The 14,140-nt window shown below is 36.2% G+C and overlaps 1 protein-coding gene across 1 annotated transcript in view; it reads left to right on the top strand.

The window, feature by feature from the left end:
- The window catches only part of DNAH7 (dynein, axonemal, heavy chain 7), a 308,525-nt gene that overhangs the window by 147,906 nt on the left and 146,479 nt on the right, over window positions 1–14,140 (top strand). Inside the window, exons 32-36 of the mRNA XM_006878928.1 lie at window positions 2,615–2,764; window positions 3,760–3,942; window positions 4,435–4,611; window positions 8,799–8,930; window positions 10,879–11,103. Coding sequence (XP_006878990.1) covers window positions 2,615–2,764; window positions 3,760–3,942; window positions 4,435–4,611; window positions 8,799–8,930; window positions 10,879–11,103 — 867 coding nt within the window. The remainder of the gene's footprint in view (window positions 1–2,614; window positions 2,765–3,759; window positions 3,943–4,434; window positions 4,612–8,798; window positions 8,931–10,878; window positions 11,104–14,140) is intronic.

Here is a 14,140-nt window from a genome sequence, read left to right on the forward strand (position 1 = left end):
TTTCAGCTAAGATCCATCTAACATTAGCTACAATGTCCCTAGTACCACAACCCCTTCTAAACCCAGACTGGACTTCTGGCAGTTCTCTGCTGATGTGCTGTTCCAGTAGTTTTTGGATAATCTTCAGTAGAATCTTGCTTGCATGTAAAGTCAATGATATTGTTCTATAATTTCCACACTCTGTTGGGCCACCATTCTTTGAAATGGGAACAAATATAGATCTCTTCCAGTCAGTTGGCCAAGTAGTTGTCCTCCAGATTCCTTGGCACAACTTAGTAAGCACATAAGGGCAGCATCTGTGAGCTGAAATATGTCAATTGGTATACCATATATTCCTGGGGCCTTATTTTTGCTATTTCCTTCAGAAAATGTATGTATACATTACATATATATACACATACATACATTACATATATAAGATGTATATAATGTAATTTATATACACTTAAGTATGATATTTATTATATGTGCTGTACTTACAGTAGATGCATACTATAAATACACTATTCCTCTTCCTGTTGTGCTATACTATTGATGTGATTCCAAATCACAGAAACACTTTATTGTTAAAAATTGTTATTCACAGACCACATTTTGTTTACTTTGATATTCTAAAGTCAGGGGACTGCTTCATTTTCAAACTGTTATTCTGCTTCTATCTGTTTTGCTTCATATATTTCAATAATTTTAGCCTATTCAGGATTTGTAATTTTTATTTACTTGTTACTTGTTTTGTCTGATTTCAGAGTTGCACCCTCCACTTTCTGCATATGCATTTACTCATATCGGTACTCATAACTTTGCTTATTGTTGTGTACCTTCTATTTAACCTACATATTATTTAATGTTTACTTTAAAAATCTACATCCCATAGTCTGAAATACTGAATCATCATAGAATTCTTATTAAAAACAAGCATCTCAAAACCCTTAATTCCACAGAAAACTTTTTTCATTATTTGCATCTACTTTACACTTTAGCTTCTTTTTTCCCTGAGAACTGTCTGAGCTTCCTCTGTAGTCGTCTCTTCTTTTGCATAAATCCTGCATCTCTATTTGTCTCCTGTCTAGTGAGGTGATAACTTTCTTAAATTCAGTAGTTTGCAACCCACTCTCATCTGTCGTTTTCCTTTTATAGACAGCAAATAATTTAGCTTTTAATTTCTATCATCTGCATCTTCCTTCTCCCTCCCTCTAACTAATTCTTTCTTCCTGATTTGCTTTCTTATCTTTTTTTTTTGTTTTGCATTGCTGTCATCATATTTTTACCCTAATTCTTCAGAATGTATGCTGAGCAAATAATCTGAAAAACTCGAGTGTGTGAAGAAGAGTAATGTGGCATCACGATTGAAGGAAGACTTCTCATAAACTTGGGTCATGCAGATTATACAATTTTGCTTGGTGAAAGTAGAGAGGATTTGATGCACTTACTAAAGAATATTAAACTTCAGCCTGCAGTGTAAATTACACCTCAACGGAGAGAAAACAAATATTCTTACAACAGGATCAGTAGTAACATCATGATGAATGGAGAAAAGACTGGTGTCTCAGGGGTTTCATTTTGGGTTTTTTGGTTCCGTGATAGACACTTATGGAAGCACCAGTTAATAAATCAGATTGATTGCTGCAGGCAAATTTGTTGACAAGGAAGTGCTGAGAAGTAAGAAGTTCAGTTTAGAGACCAAGGTGCACTTGATCCAAACTATGGGATTTTAAATTGCTGCGGGTACATGAGACAACTGGACAGTGAATAAAGAAGACTGGAGAAGAATTGATGCCTTTAAGTTGTGGTGACTGTGAAGAGTACTGAAAGCACCATGGGCTCCAGGAAACCAAACACATCAGTCTAGGAAGAGGTGCAGCAAGAGTGCTTCTCAGAGGCTGACAGGCGACTTATTTTTTTTTTTTTCTCACAAACTTCTGGCATATTTTCAGAGAGACTCATCCTTGGAAAAGGGTATAATGCTTTTAAAAGCAACAAAGGAAGAAACTCAAGGAAATGGATTGACCCAGTGACAAAGTCTTGGCTCAGACATGGGTGGAAATTGTGAGGGACAAGCAGGATTCGACATTTTCCCTTATTGTACGTAGGGTCACTATGATTTGGAGTTGACTTGGTGGCCACTAACAACATCATAATTCTTCTCTTTATTTTTTGTTTGGTTTTATTTCCTATGAAAAGAAATAAATCTTTAAAAGGAAATAAGTGAGATGCCTCTCAAACATTAGCAAATGAGAGTATAAATGTGTGCTTTTGCCGTGCTGCAAATCCCACTATGGTTCATTATAATAGGGGCCGTCTCCCTTAGGCCAAACGCACAAGCTATAGCTCTACACCATACTTGCTACAGTTGGGGTAAAACCTCTTTGGTGACAACAATTTGCTCTTGATTAAGAAGACATTGGAACTTTTTATCTTCTACTTCTGAATGTAGAAAGGTACATTTCTTATCCTCCACCCACCAGGGAGCAAAGAAGAAGCAACATACAGTATTAATGTTATTCACATATTGTTTCTTGTGTTTACTAGCTTATTTTTAAGTCTTGGAAAGAGAAGATAGAAAATCAGCATTATTATGTGCAAAAATACGCGTTCTTGTTCTATTTCCTTTCAGGGGCTAATGGAAGAAAACAAAGTTCAGATCACTGTTTTAAATCCTAAGTCTGTCACCATGGGCCAACTATATGGACAGTTTGATTTAGTGTCCCACGAGTGGTCTGACGGCATCCTGGCTGTCAGTTTTAGAGCATTTGCTTCTTCAACTGTAAGTATCCTATTGCCCGTGCATTTCAAACCAGTTCCTTCTAACCAATTTGGGATTTTCTTTTTTCCAGTTCAAACACTTGAATAATACGTATTTATAGTTAAATATATTTCTTTAAAACAGACGTTTGGATAGTCTTGCCGTGCTTTTCTGAAGAACATTGTCATCACCTATAAAGATGCCGAAGACCATTTTTACATTTCCTTTGAAGTTTTACAGTACAGTGGGCCAGGGGAAAAAGATGAAAAGAATAAAATGATAAGAATACATCATTGTAGAACTGTTAATGTTATATAGATTTTCATGTGACTGCTGCAGTGGGCTCTAGTGGGCCAGGAAGTATGAGGATGGCACAGGATAGAGCAGGGTTCAGATCTGCTGTTCATATAGTCGCTCTGAGTTGTAGTCAATTTGATGACACCTAGCAACAACATGCTACTGTGAGGCAGTTCAAACTGAGATGCATGTATATATGTTGTATGAATGCAATTTTAAGTAGAGTCTAATAAGCTGAACTAGAATTATTGTCCTCAATATTGTATGTACAATATTTTAACCCATGTAACATGTATTTGAGTTCAGAAACATTGATTAAAATGATAATACTTTCATGTATGTATGAATACGTAGTCTTCACTTTTGTGTGTTGTTGTGTACTGCAGAGTTGGAACTGACCCATAGTTGGCCCTCTGATGGGTTTTCAGAGGTAGTAATCGTATGGTAGGAGATTGCTTATCCTCCTGTGGAGCAGCTGGTGGCCTGGAACTGTGGACCTTTGGGATTGCAGCACAGCTTCTTGCCACTAGGCCATCAGTGCTTCCTTCACTAGTGACAGTATATACACCTGCACTTTATTTAAGGGGACCTTTACTTCACTATGGGTGAAAATAATTTTCAGGAACTGTAATTTTAAATTTTGAGATGTTATTGTTGAATGCTTTCCTGCATTATTCCTTCCACATGTTTGCACTTTATTTACTGTGTCTATAAAACAGACTCCAGATAGAAAGTGGTTAATTTTTGATGGACCAGTAGATGCAGTATGGATTGAGAATATGAACACAGTCCTGGATGACAACAAAAAGCTGTGTCTCATGAGCGGGGAAATTATTCAAATGTCACCACAGATGAATCTTATTTTTGAACCAATGGATTTAGAAGTTGCTTCTCCTGCCACTGTAAGTTCTCAATTTAGACATCAAGCTAATACATTGTGAAATTTTATAGGTGTGTTTATTTACTTAGTAACTTTGATTTTAAATGAGACATATTGATAGAATTTACAAGGGATTCTAAGAGATTAGATATGTCTGTTGACATACGCTGACACATGTTATAGTCAGAAATGTTTTTCTCTATCTTTATGACCATCTGGTAGATTATACACAAGCATTTAGACCCTCATAATGTGTTAAAATTGGGCTCTTATTTCCCAAGCATGTCTTTCAGGTTGTAAGCAACGCATACTAAGTCATATTTCTTTTATTTTTTGGTGTGGGTTTTTTCCCTTCATTTTATTGCGGTTTTATTGTTTCCTTTCTTTTTTTAAAAATTTATTATTAATTTCAATGAAAATTTAGAGACTTTGGATTTCCATTCATTCATTGTTGCACTTGTCATATTTCTTTTATAAGGATTAGCTTGATGATAAACAATTGCCATTTTTCTAGGTGTCCAGATGTGGCATGATTTATATGGAGCCTCACATGTTAGGATGGAGACCACTTATGTTGTCTTGGATAAATATTTTACCTCCTGAAGTTACTACTATTCAGAAGGAGTTTTTAGTAGGTTTATTTGACAGAATGATACCTGTTTCTGTGGAATTTATTAGAAAACATACAAAGGTAAGAAGAATGTAACTTTTAAGATTGGAAATAAATTTAAATTAACAAAATATATACATTTTAATAACTGTGTTTATTGGGGGTTTTTAAATACTAGTTTATTTACGAAGTTTGAATACATTGCTTTTCTCACCGAATCATTCCCATTTCCTTCATACTCACCCCAATTAAACTGTATAACTCTGTGATTATCACCCTCCTGTCCAACCTCACCATATGCAAGTTTTAATTGGCTTGATGAAAACTTTTTTCTTAAAGTGCTTTGTTGTTGTTTTTATGGAGATTTTAATGAAAGTGTATAAACAACTTGTATTTCCATTCATTCATTGTTGCACGTTTTCCTCCCTGCTTCCATAATTTGCTTTTGTCTTTGGGAAAAGAGTTCTTTCATTGCTATGCAGTCCCTCTTCCCCCAGGACTATTTTACTATGCAGCTCTTATTCCTCACTCTTTTCATGCCTATAATCCGGAATCACATATTCCTTTTATACAGTTCTCTCCTTTGTCTGCTTCAATGCTCTGTACTTTATTTATTCCCTCTTTTCTTAGTTACCCCCAACCCCCATGAGTCCTATTTTATAACAGTGGTATTATACAGTATTTGTCTTTTTGTTACTGAGATATTTCACTGAGCATAACGTCCTCTATGGTCGCCCATTTTGTAGAATATTTTATTACTTCCCTTTTCCAGTGCTGCATAACATTCCATTGTGTGAATATACCACAGCTTCTCTGTCCATTTGTTTGTTGGTGGGCACTTAGGTTGTTTCCAACTCTTTGCTATTGTGAACAAAGCTGTAATAAACATGGGTGTGCATATATCTGCTTGAGTGGCAGTTCTGATTTCTTCAGGGTATATTCCCAGTAGTGGAATTGCTGTGTCAAATGGTATTTCTATTGGCAACTTTTTGAGAAAGCACCATACTGCCTTCCATAGTGGCTGCACCATTTTACACTGCCACCAACAGTGAATAAGGGTTCCAGTTTCTCCACACCTCAACCAGCATTTGTTGTTTGTTGTTCTCTTAAATTTTTATATTCTTACTGGAATGAGATTGTATCTCTTAGTTGTTTTGATTTGAATCTCTCTTAGGAATAGAGATTTTGAACAAAAGGTGAAAAATGTTTTAATTAGGCTAATTATTTTCCTTAACTTCTTGATTTCTTCCTTTAGCTTTGGCTTCTTGGCATTGTCGTGAAATATTCAGAGTTTCTTCTGATATCCTTCTTGGTCTTTTTCTTCTATCTTTGTAATGACTTTTTGCATTCTTCATGAATGATAGTCTTGATGTTCTCCCACAGCTGATATGGTCTTTGCTCATGATTACTCAGGGCTTCAAACCTGTTCCTGAGATGATGATCTTTAAATTCTGGAGGAAGGAAATTATGCAATAATGTATGAATTTTTTTTTTTTACAGTGAACTTGGGTTGGGGTAGGGAGGAAAGTGTGCAGCAATGAATGAATGAACAAAACAACTTTTCTGTAACATTTCATTAAATCACAATAAAAAAATTTTAAAAATTCTGGTGGGATAGACTTAAGATCAACTTTGGGTCTTGTGTATTTTATTTTCTTTCTCTTCAGTATGAACTTGCATATGAGTAATTGGTCCACAGCCAGCACCTTGCTTAGTTTTCACAGCTGATATTGAGCTTCTCCGGTAATTTTTTGTGAATGTAGTCAATCTATTTCTTATAATCTGTGTTTGCAATGAATAGGTCATTGATTGTACAGAATTCTATCTTCTGTCTCCAGTCTCATTTCTGTCACCAAGTCTATGATTTCCAAACAGGAGATCTTAAAAGGCGGTATGGGAAGACAAAAGAAAGGATTATCATGAAATCTGCAAGGAACTGGAGTCAGAAAATCAAAAGGGACTAATTCGCTTGACATTTCTTAAGCTGAAGGAACTGAAGAACAAATTCAAGCCTTGAGTTACAGTACTTAAGGATGCTGAAGGCAGAATGTTAAATGACCCAGGAAGCATCAAAAGAAGAGGGAAGGAACACACAGAGACACTATACAAAAAAGAATTGGCTAACACAGAAGAGCCTATGGTGATGAAGGAGGAAAGTCAAGCTATTTTGTACGTATTTGGCATAAAACAAGGCCCCAGGAATTGACAGAATACCAACTGACATATTTCAGTAAACAGATGCTACCCTGGACACACACGCTCACCAGGTTATGCCAAGAAATCGAGAAGAAAACTACAAGGTCAACTGAGTGGAAGAGATCTATATTTATTCCCATTCCAAAAAAAAAAGGTGACCTTACAGAGTGTGGAAATTATCAAACAATATCACTAATATCATCCACAATCAAGATACTGCTGAAGATTATCCAGAAACAACTGGAACAATATATCAGCTGAGAACTGCTAGGTGTGCAAGCTGGATTTAGAAGAGGCAGTGACACTAGGAACATCAGAGCCAGTGTTAGATGTATCTTGGCTGAAAGCAGAGAGTACCAGAGGAATGTCTAAGTATGTTAAGAAGGGGGGAAAATCACCATCAAGTCCACAGTTAATTTTTTTCTGTGTACATTGTATTTTATTCATTTACTTAATGGTGTATTTTTGAGAAGTTTGTTTTCTGAGACACCTCTGTGAATCCTCAAACCTTGTTGAAAATGAAACCTTTGAATTGTCATCATAAAGTAAACTGTGTTTTTTTTGTTTGTTTTAGTTGTTGGAAAATGTAGACATTAATCTCACAGGAGATTGTCCATCCTTCTCCTGCGGAGCAGGTGGTGGACTTAAACTGCAACCTTCAGGCTTCCAGTGCAACTTCTTGCTATTAGGCCACCAGAGCGCTCTTCTATTTATAGTAATGTTGTTGTTGTTGGCTGCTGTTAAGTTGAGCACGACTCATAGTGACCCTATGAACAAAAAGCCTGAAGCCTTTATCAAAGTTCATGGAGTTTCCAGAGGCATATTGTTTAGGAAGTGGCTGCCACTCCTGCTTCTAATAATAAGGATGTATAATCAGTGTCATAGCAGTAGAATCCCAGCTGTCATTTCTGCCTGCTTTCACTGGGATTGTGACTGTCTTTGAATTTAATAATTTCTGATAGTCTAAGAGTCTATTTTAAGACAACTATTTTTTTACAAATCAATTATGAAGCAGTTACTAAATAAGGTTGGAGAAGAGCTACCCAGAAAAAAATTATGACTTGCTGTATGATATGGTTATAGGCCAGGTTATATGTTATTTTACTTGTTCTGAAACTTGCCAGAGGAAACTAAAACCCCCCTAAAGTGTGACTGTTACGACTCTTTAGCAGTATTTGTGCTTGCATTGAAGCTTGGCAATGCAGTCTGTGGGAATAACTTTGCCAGGTACTACTGTAGCTTATAAGTATGTTCAAAACTTCATTTTTATTTATTTATCAATTTAAATGAATTACTTTTCTTCTCTGCAAGGATTTTTTCAGTTTTTTTCTTTACAAAATTAATGTAAGCCAGAATCTGTGTCTTTAATTAAATTAACCAAATTGGTTGTTTTTTAATATTGTAACTCATCATAAAAGAATGGTACAGGAATACTGATTGCCCAGATGTCATGTTCAGTGCTTCCATGTTCTAAGAAAGGAAATTACTGTGCACCTTACTTTTCTTACTTTAAAACTAAAATTATTGTAATAGTGACTTTTCTTATAAACTATGAGCTTAAATTAAATGAATTCAGTAATACTGGGCTAAAACCTCTCCTGCTGCCAGGTTGGTTCTGACTCATAGCAACTCTAAAGGACAAAATAGCACTTCCAGAGAGGGCTTATGATGTATTAAATCTTTACACAGGCAACCTACCCTCTCTTTCTTCTATAGAGACTGTTGAGTTTGAACCACTGACCTCTGAGTGTGCAGTCCAGTACTTAATCCTTTATTCCAACACTCTTTTCAGCTAATGCTGCTATTTAAAAAAAAATAACCATTTAAAACTAATCTGAATTATAAAAGGGAACTCTGATGGTGTAGTCTGGAGCAAGTTACACTGCTTACCAAAGAACACATTTCCAGCAGTTCAAATCCCGCGGCAGCTCCAAAGTGGAAAAAGAGGTCTCCTCCCTTTATGATCCACAGCCTTGGAGATCAGAGGGAGGGTGGTGATGAGTTGCAGCTGATTCTATGGCAGTGAGTGATATTTGAGTGAGTATTATATACTTTTATTTCTCATTTTTCAGGAATTATCCCCTACTTCAAATACAAACTTAGTCCAATCCTTAATGAATCTAATAGACTGCTTTATGGATGAATTTGCTGATGAAAGCAAAGTAAGAGAGAGAAATGATCGAGAAACTTACTCTTTACTTGAGGTAAGGTTCATTTACCTTTGTATTTTGACAGATAACTACTTACCATTTGCTCTAAAACTCCCTAATTAATGAACCTGAAATTGGAGGCTGGACAATAGATAGTAAATAAACAGTAAGACAAAAGCTACAGCCAACAAACTAGATTCTGTGGGGAAGTTGCTGGTCTGTCATTCCACTGGATCCTAGGATGTGAGTGGCAGAAGTTACTGAATGTCAAAACATCAATGACAGTTTTAGACAAAATTAACCTCCCCTCAGGTCTCTAAATAATAAGTTTATTGTTTTTCTACATTTTTTCCTTTCCTCGTGGGATGTAATTTTTTAAAAGCATATTTATATTACTGATGTACATTAAGGTCCATGACGCTGACTACAACTCATATCCACTCTCAGAACAGCAGATCCGATCCTTACTCTATACTGCAGCATCCTCACAAGCTGGTTTGGTCAAGCCCGCTGTTACGGTTGCTGTGCTAGTACGTCTTGTTGAGGGTTTTTCCTCTTTCTCTGACCCTCCACCTTGCCCAGTAGGGTGTCTTTATTCAAAGACTGAACCTTTCTGACAGTGTGCCCAAAGTGTGTGAGACAGGGTTTCACTGTTCTTGTCTATAAGCACCCTGGTTGCATTCCTCCGAAACAGACTTGACTGCCCTTTTGGCAGGTGCAGAGGATATTATTACAGTCTAATATTCATTACATAAATATGAATATATAAACCAGTTACATAATAAGAATCCCTGGCAAATCAATGGTAAAGTACTTAGCCACTCATTGCAAGATCTGTGGTTTGAACCCACCAATGACCACATGGGAGTAAAGGCCTGGCAATCTGGTACTAGAGTGATGATCACAGCCCAGGAAGTAGTACAGGCAGTACTGTTCTGCCTCGGAGTGTCTCCATGAGTCAGAAATGACTTGATGACATACACCAACAATTATATAGAAGTGACATAATTACTATAACTGTGTTGTTATTAAGATATATTTGTATCATAGAAATCAAGAGAATATATCTTTAAACAGATTTTTGAAATAGCAATTGAAATTACAAGAACACTTGTGTGTTCTTTAATTCTTTAGTAAAATAATTTCAACTAATGGCTCTGCTATTAATACAGTCAATGAATACTCTTAGAGCCTTCAGTTGTGAAATTTTTTTTTTAATTAGTATTCAGTAGTTTCCAGGGAGAAAGAGTTTGTGAATAATCTCAAATGAGTGAATAGGGTCAAAGTAGAATCTAGGACTTTTAAGCATTTAGTCAAGGTTCTCTTTGCCATTTGAAAACAGATTTGATTTTAAGACAAGCAAATGTATTTTCTCCTATATCAGTGGATCTCCTTGTCTAAACTCTTCTTCCTGAGTTTGATAAGAAGCAAACAAGTACTTTTTGTAGTCAAATATGGTTGTACTTAAGAAATCAATACAGGTAGGTGAAAGAATATAAATTTGTTCTGCTTTCAAATAAAGCACTGTATCAAAATGTGTTACATTAAAATATGTGTGTATGTTGTGTGTTGACTGGAAATCCAATGGGAAGTTCTTTCTTTTGTATTGCTATGAATTGGGATTTGTTATTTTTTGTTTGTTTGGTCTCATTAAATTTACTAAACTATGTTTTTATAGCTTAATGAAAAGTACCACAGCGAACTCTTTAATGTCAAGCTCCTGCTGTAAATTGAAAATATCAAGTGATTTACTAGATGAATAATTATAAGGTTTTCAGTGTTGCCAGCATTTATACTTTGCATCATATTGTCTTTTCTGACATATTTTATTAGATTAAATTTGAAAAAATAATTTTTTTCAAAATCCTGAGATAACTGCTTGTTTTATATTAACATATATTTCCTTTCAGATAAGATAATTTTTCAGATCATATTAAGAGTCAGGGAGAGATTACAACTATTCTCTAGTGCATTGTTTCCTTTTCTTATTTCTCCATTACAGGGCATTTTTTTGTTTTCATTGATCTGGTCTGTTGGTGCTTCCTGTAAAGATGATGATCGGTTGAAATTTAGTAAGATTCTTCGAGAACTAATGGAAGGTCCAATTTCAGATTTAACTCGAACGAGGTTTAAACTCCTGAGTGGTGCCGATCAAGTGCCTTGTAAGGCACTAACTGTGCCATTTCCTGAGAAAGGAACCGTTTATGATTATCAATTTATTACTGAGGTAAGATTTCTGAGGGAAGAACTTGATCTGCCAACCTTTCACAGTCTCTTCTGATAATCACTCAGCTTGTTATGAAGCTAGGCCTCCTTCTTCATTACTGCTTACTTTTTTTTTTTTAAATTGCCTTTTTTATTTTCAAAAAATTATAGGGATGCTTACTTTAAGACATAGCCTAGAATAGAGGAAACATACTTATTTTGAAGACAGATTTGAGGCCTAGTATAGATATTTTTTTGTTGTGTCATCTTGGACAAATTATTACATTTCTCTGAGGCTCAGTTTCCTCATTATTAAAATCTAATAATAGTGACACCTCCTGGGCAATTTTCCTCAATCTAGTCTAGTTATCAGACACATAATGTTCAAAGATAACTTGGAGATTCATGCTAAGCATTATGATGTTATCGACAGTAAGAAGTCCTGCAGGAAATCGCTGACTTAATGTTAATTCAGCTTTTCCCAAACTGGTTGGATAATAAACCTTGGTTAGTGTTTATTTGCATGTTTGCTTTTGTACAACAACTCTCATAAGTTTTGTACTGGAAGAGAGTTTAGGAATATATATTAACTTTGTTTTTATTTGTTGTGGTGGTGGTGGTGTACTGTAGAGTTGGAACTGACCCATAGTTGACCGCCAGTGGGTTTTCAGAGACAGTTAATCGCAAGGCAAGAGATTGTCCATCCTTCTCCCGTGGAGCAGCTTGTGGCCTTGAACTGCATGCCTTCGGGATTGCAATGCAGCTTCTTGCCAGTAGGCCACCATATATAGAAATTTAAATAAAATTGAGATAACACTATATTCCTTCTTTTTTTAAAAAAAAAACAACTCAGCGAAAAGGACACGTTCCTATTTCATAAATGTTTATGATGGGCCAGAGTCTAATCAAATAGCTTCTTATTCTTGGATATATGAACTTTGTTTTTACTTGTATACTTTTATAAATATTGCTTTGTGTGTTGTTCTGTACATATCTGACCATTTCCTTAAAAGAAATGTCTAAACCAAGCAATTACTATATCAATTTTCTAATTTATTTACCTGTTGATATATATTATCCAGTCTGTGTTAAAGGGCGTTCTTCACCCTATCAACACTGTATCTTACCTTTTAATCTCTATTAATTTTATCTTAAATTACGAGTAGTTGTTGTGTGCCATTGAGTTAGAACCAACCCGTAGCTGAACCTCCACTGGATTTTCCCAGGCGGTTAAGCCAGTCAGGAGGAGATTGCCCATCCTTCTCCCATGCAGCACCTGGTTAATGTGAACCATAAGCCTTTGGAATTGCAGTGAAGCTATTTACCACTATTGTACATATTCAGAACACTTTAAAATTTACTTAACTTTTCCATAACTATTTTATTTCATTTCCCTAATACCTCAGTGATATTGAAATGATGGAATTATTTTGCGGATTTTTCTGTTGTGAAAGTTGAGGCATAGATACTGTGTAGTTTCCCCTATATTCTAGTCTCTAAATGGCTGTACATTCTAGAGTTTCTGAATCTTGATATTTTGTTCCAGATTTTTTTTTTTCAGTGTAAGCTTCAGATTGACATACATTCAGAAAGTCTTTATCATAGGTGTATGGCTTGTGCTAGATATTAGAAAACTGAACTTAGAAAAAAATAAAGCATGTCAGTGAATTCATTACCTCTTAAGAGAGCCATGCCACATTCTAGGTAAAGGGAATAAAGTTGGGTTTCAGAACACATGGTAATGTGAAGAAGGAAGATGGTCTCAATTCTGATGAGCTATCGATTGCCATAAAACTGAATTATTCTTTCGGCTTTCGGTTCGGAGGAGGCCTCAGTGCAACTTTCTTCGGTCGTCCCGCATCCGGGTTCATCCGACACCAGCCGCCTCCGACATGCCGCCCAAGTTCGACCCCAATGAGATTAAAGTCGTGTACCTGAGGTGTACCGGTGGGGACGTCGGTGCCACTTCCGCTCTGGCCCCCAAGATCGGCCCCCTGGGTCTGTCTCCAAAAAAGGTTGGTGATGACATTGCCAAGGCCACCGGTGACTGGAAGGGACTAAGGATTACAGTGAAACTGACCATTCAGAACAGAGAAGCCCAGATTGAAGTGGTGCCTTCTGCCTCTGCCCTGAACATCAAAGCTTAGGAACCACCCAGAGACAGAAAGAAGCAGAAAAATATTAAGCACAGTGGAAATATCACTTTTGATGAGATTGCTGGCATTGCCCGGCAGATGCGACACCGGTCTTTAGCCAGAGAACTCTCTGGAACTACTATTAAAGAGATCCTGGGAACTGCCCAATCTGTGGGCTGCAATGTTGATGGCCGTCACCCTCATGACATCATAGAAGACATCAACAGTGGTGCTGTGGAATGCCCAGCTAGCTAAGGAACTACAGATGAAAATATTTCAATAAAGGATTATTTGTTAACCAAAAAAGAAAAAAAAGAATTATTACTTTATTTTTAGTAAGAATGGAAGGGGCAGTGGTATTTTTCAAAGAAGAAAGTGTTAACATGGTCTTTTAATTTTTTTTTGTTACAAAAATGGCCATAGAAAATTATTTTAGTTTTCTGTTGGATAAGAAACTGCTTTGGTTTTGTTGTATATGGGGTGTTGTGTTGCTAACCAACAGACCCACATCTCTAGCAGCTTGAATCAATCAGCAACTCCTTGGAGGAAGAACGGTGAAAGGGCTCCTTCTGTTAAGATGTATAGCTTTGAAACCATAATAGAGTCACTATGAGTTGGAATCAACTAGATAGCAGTGAGTTTGAGTTTTTTGAGTTGGGTGATAACATTCAGCAAAATGTTAATTCATAATAATGATTTTATCTTGAGAAATTTTACCTGAAACAATAGCTAATGCTAGAAATACATTATATAAGTCAAACAATACCCAGTTAATGTTCTAGGGAGAAAATAATGTGTTCTTCATAATAGTCTATGTGTTTCCTACTGCCAAGGGGGCCCTTTAGAGTAGTGAGAGAAGACATTCACCCTGAAACCCACAGCGTCCCTTTTCAGCAGGAAGTAGCTAAGAGAATACGCCATCCC

This window comes from Elephantulus edwardii, unplaced genomic scaffold (assembly GCF_000299155.1).
Source record: "Elephantulus edwardii isolate Elephantulus edwardi_28Jun2011 unplaced genomic scaffold, EleEdw1.0 scaffold00001, whole genome shotgun sequence".
Taxonomy (NCBI): domain Eukaryota; kingdom Metazoa; phylum Chordata; class Mammalia; order Macroscelidea; family Macroscelididae; genus Elephantulus; species Elephantulus edwardii.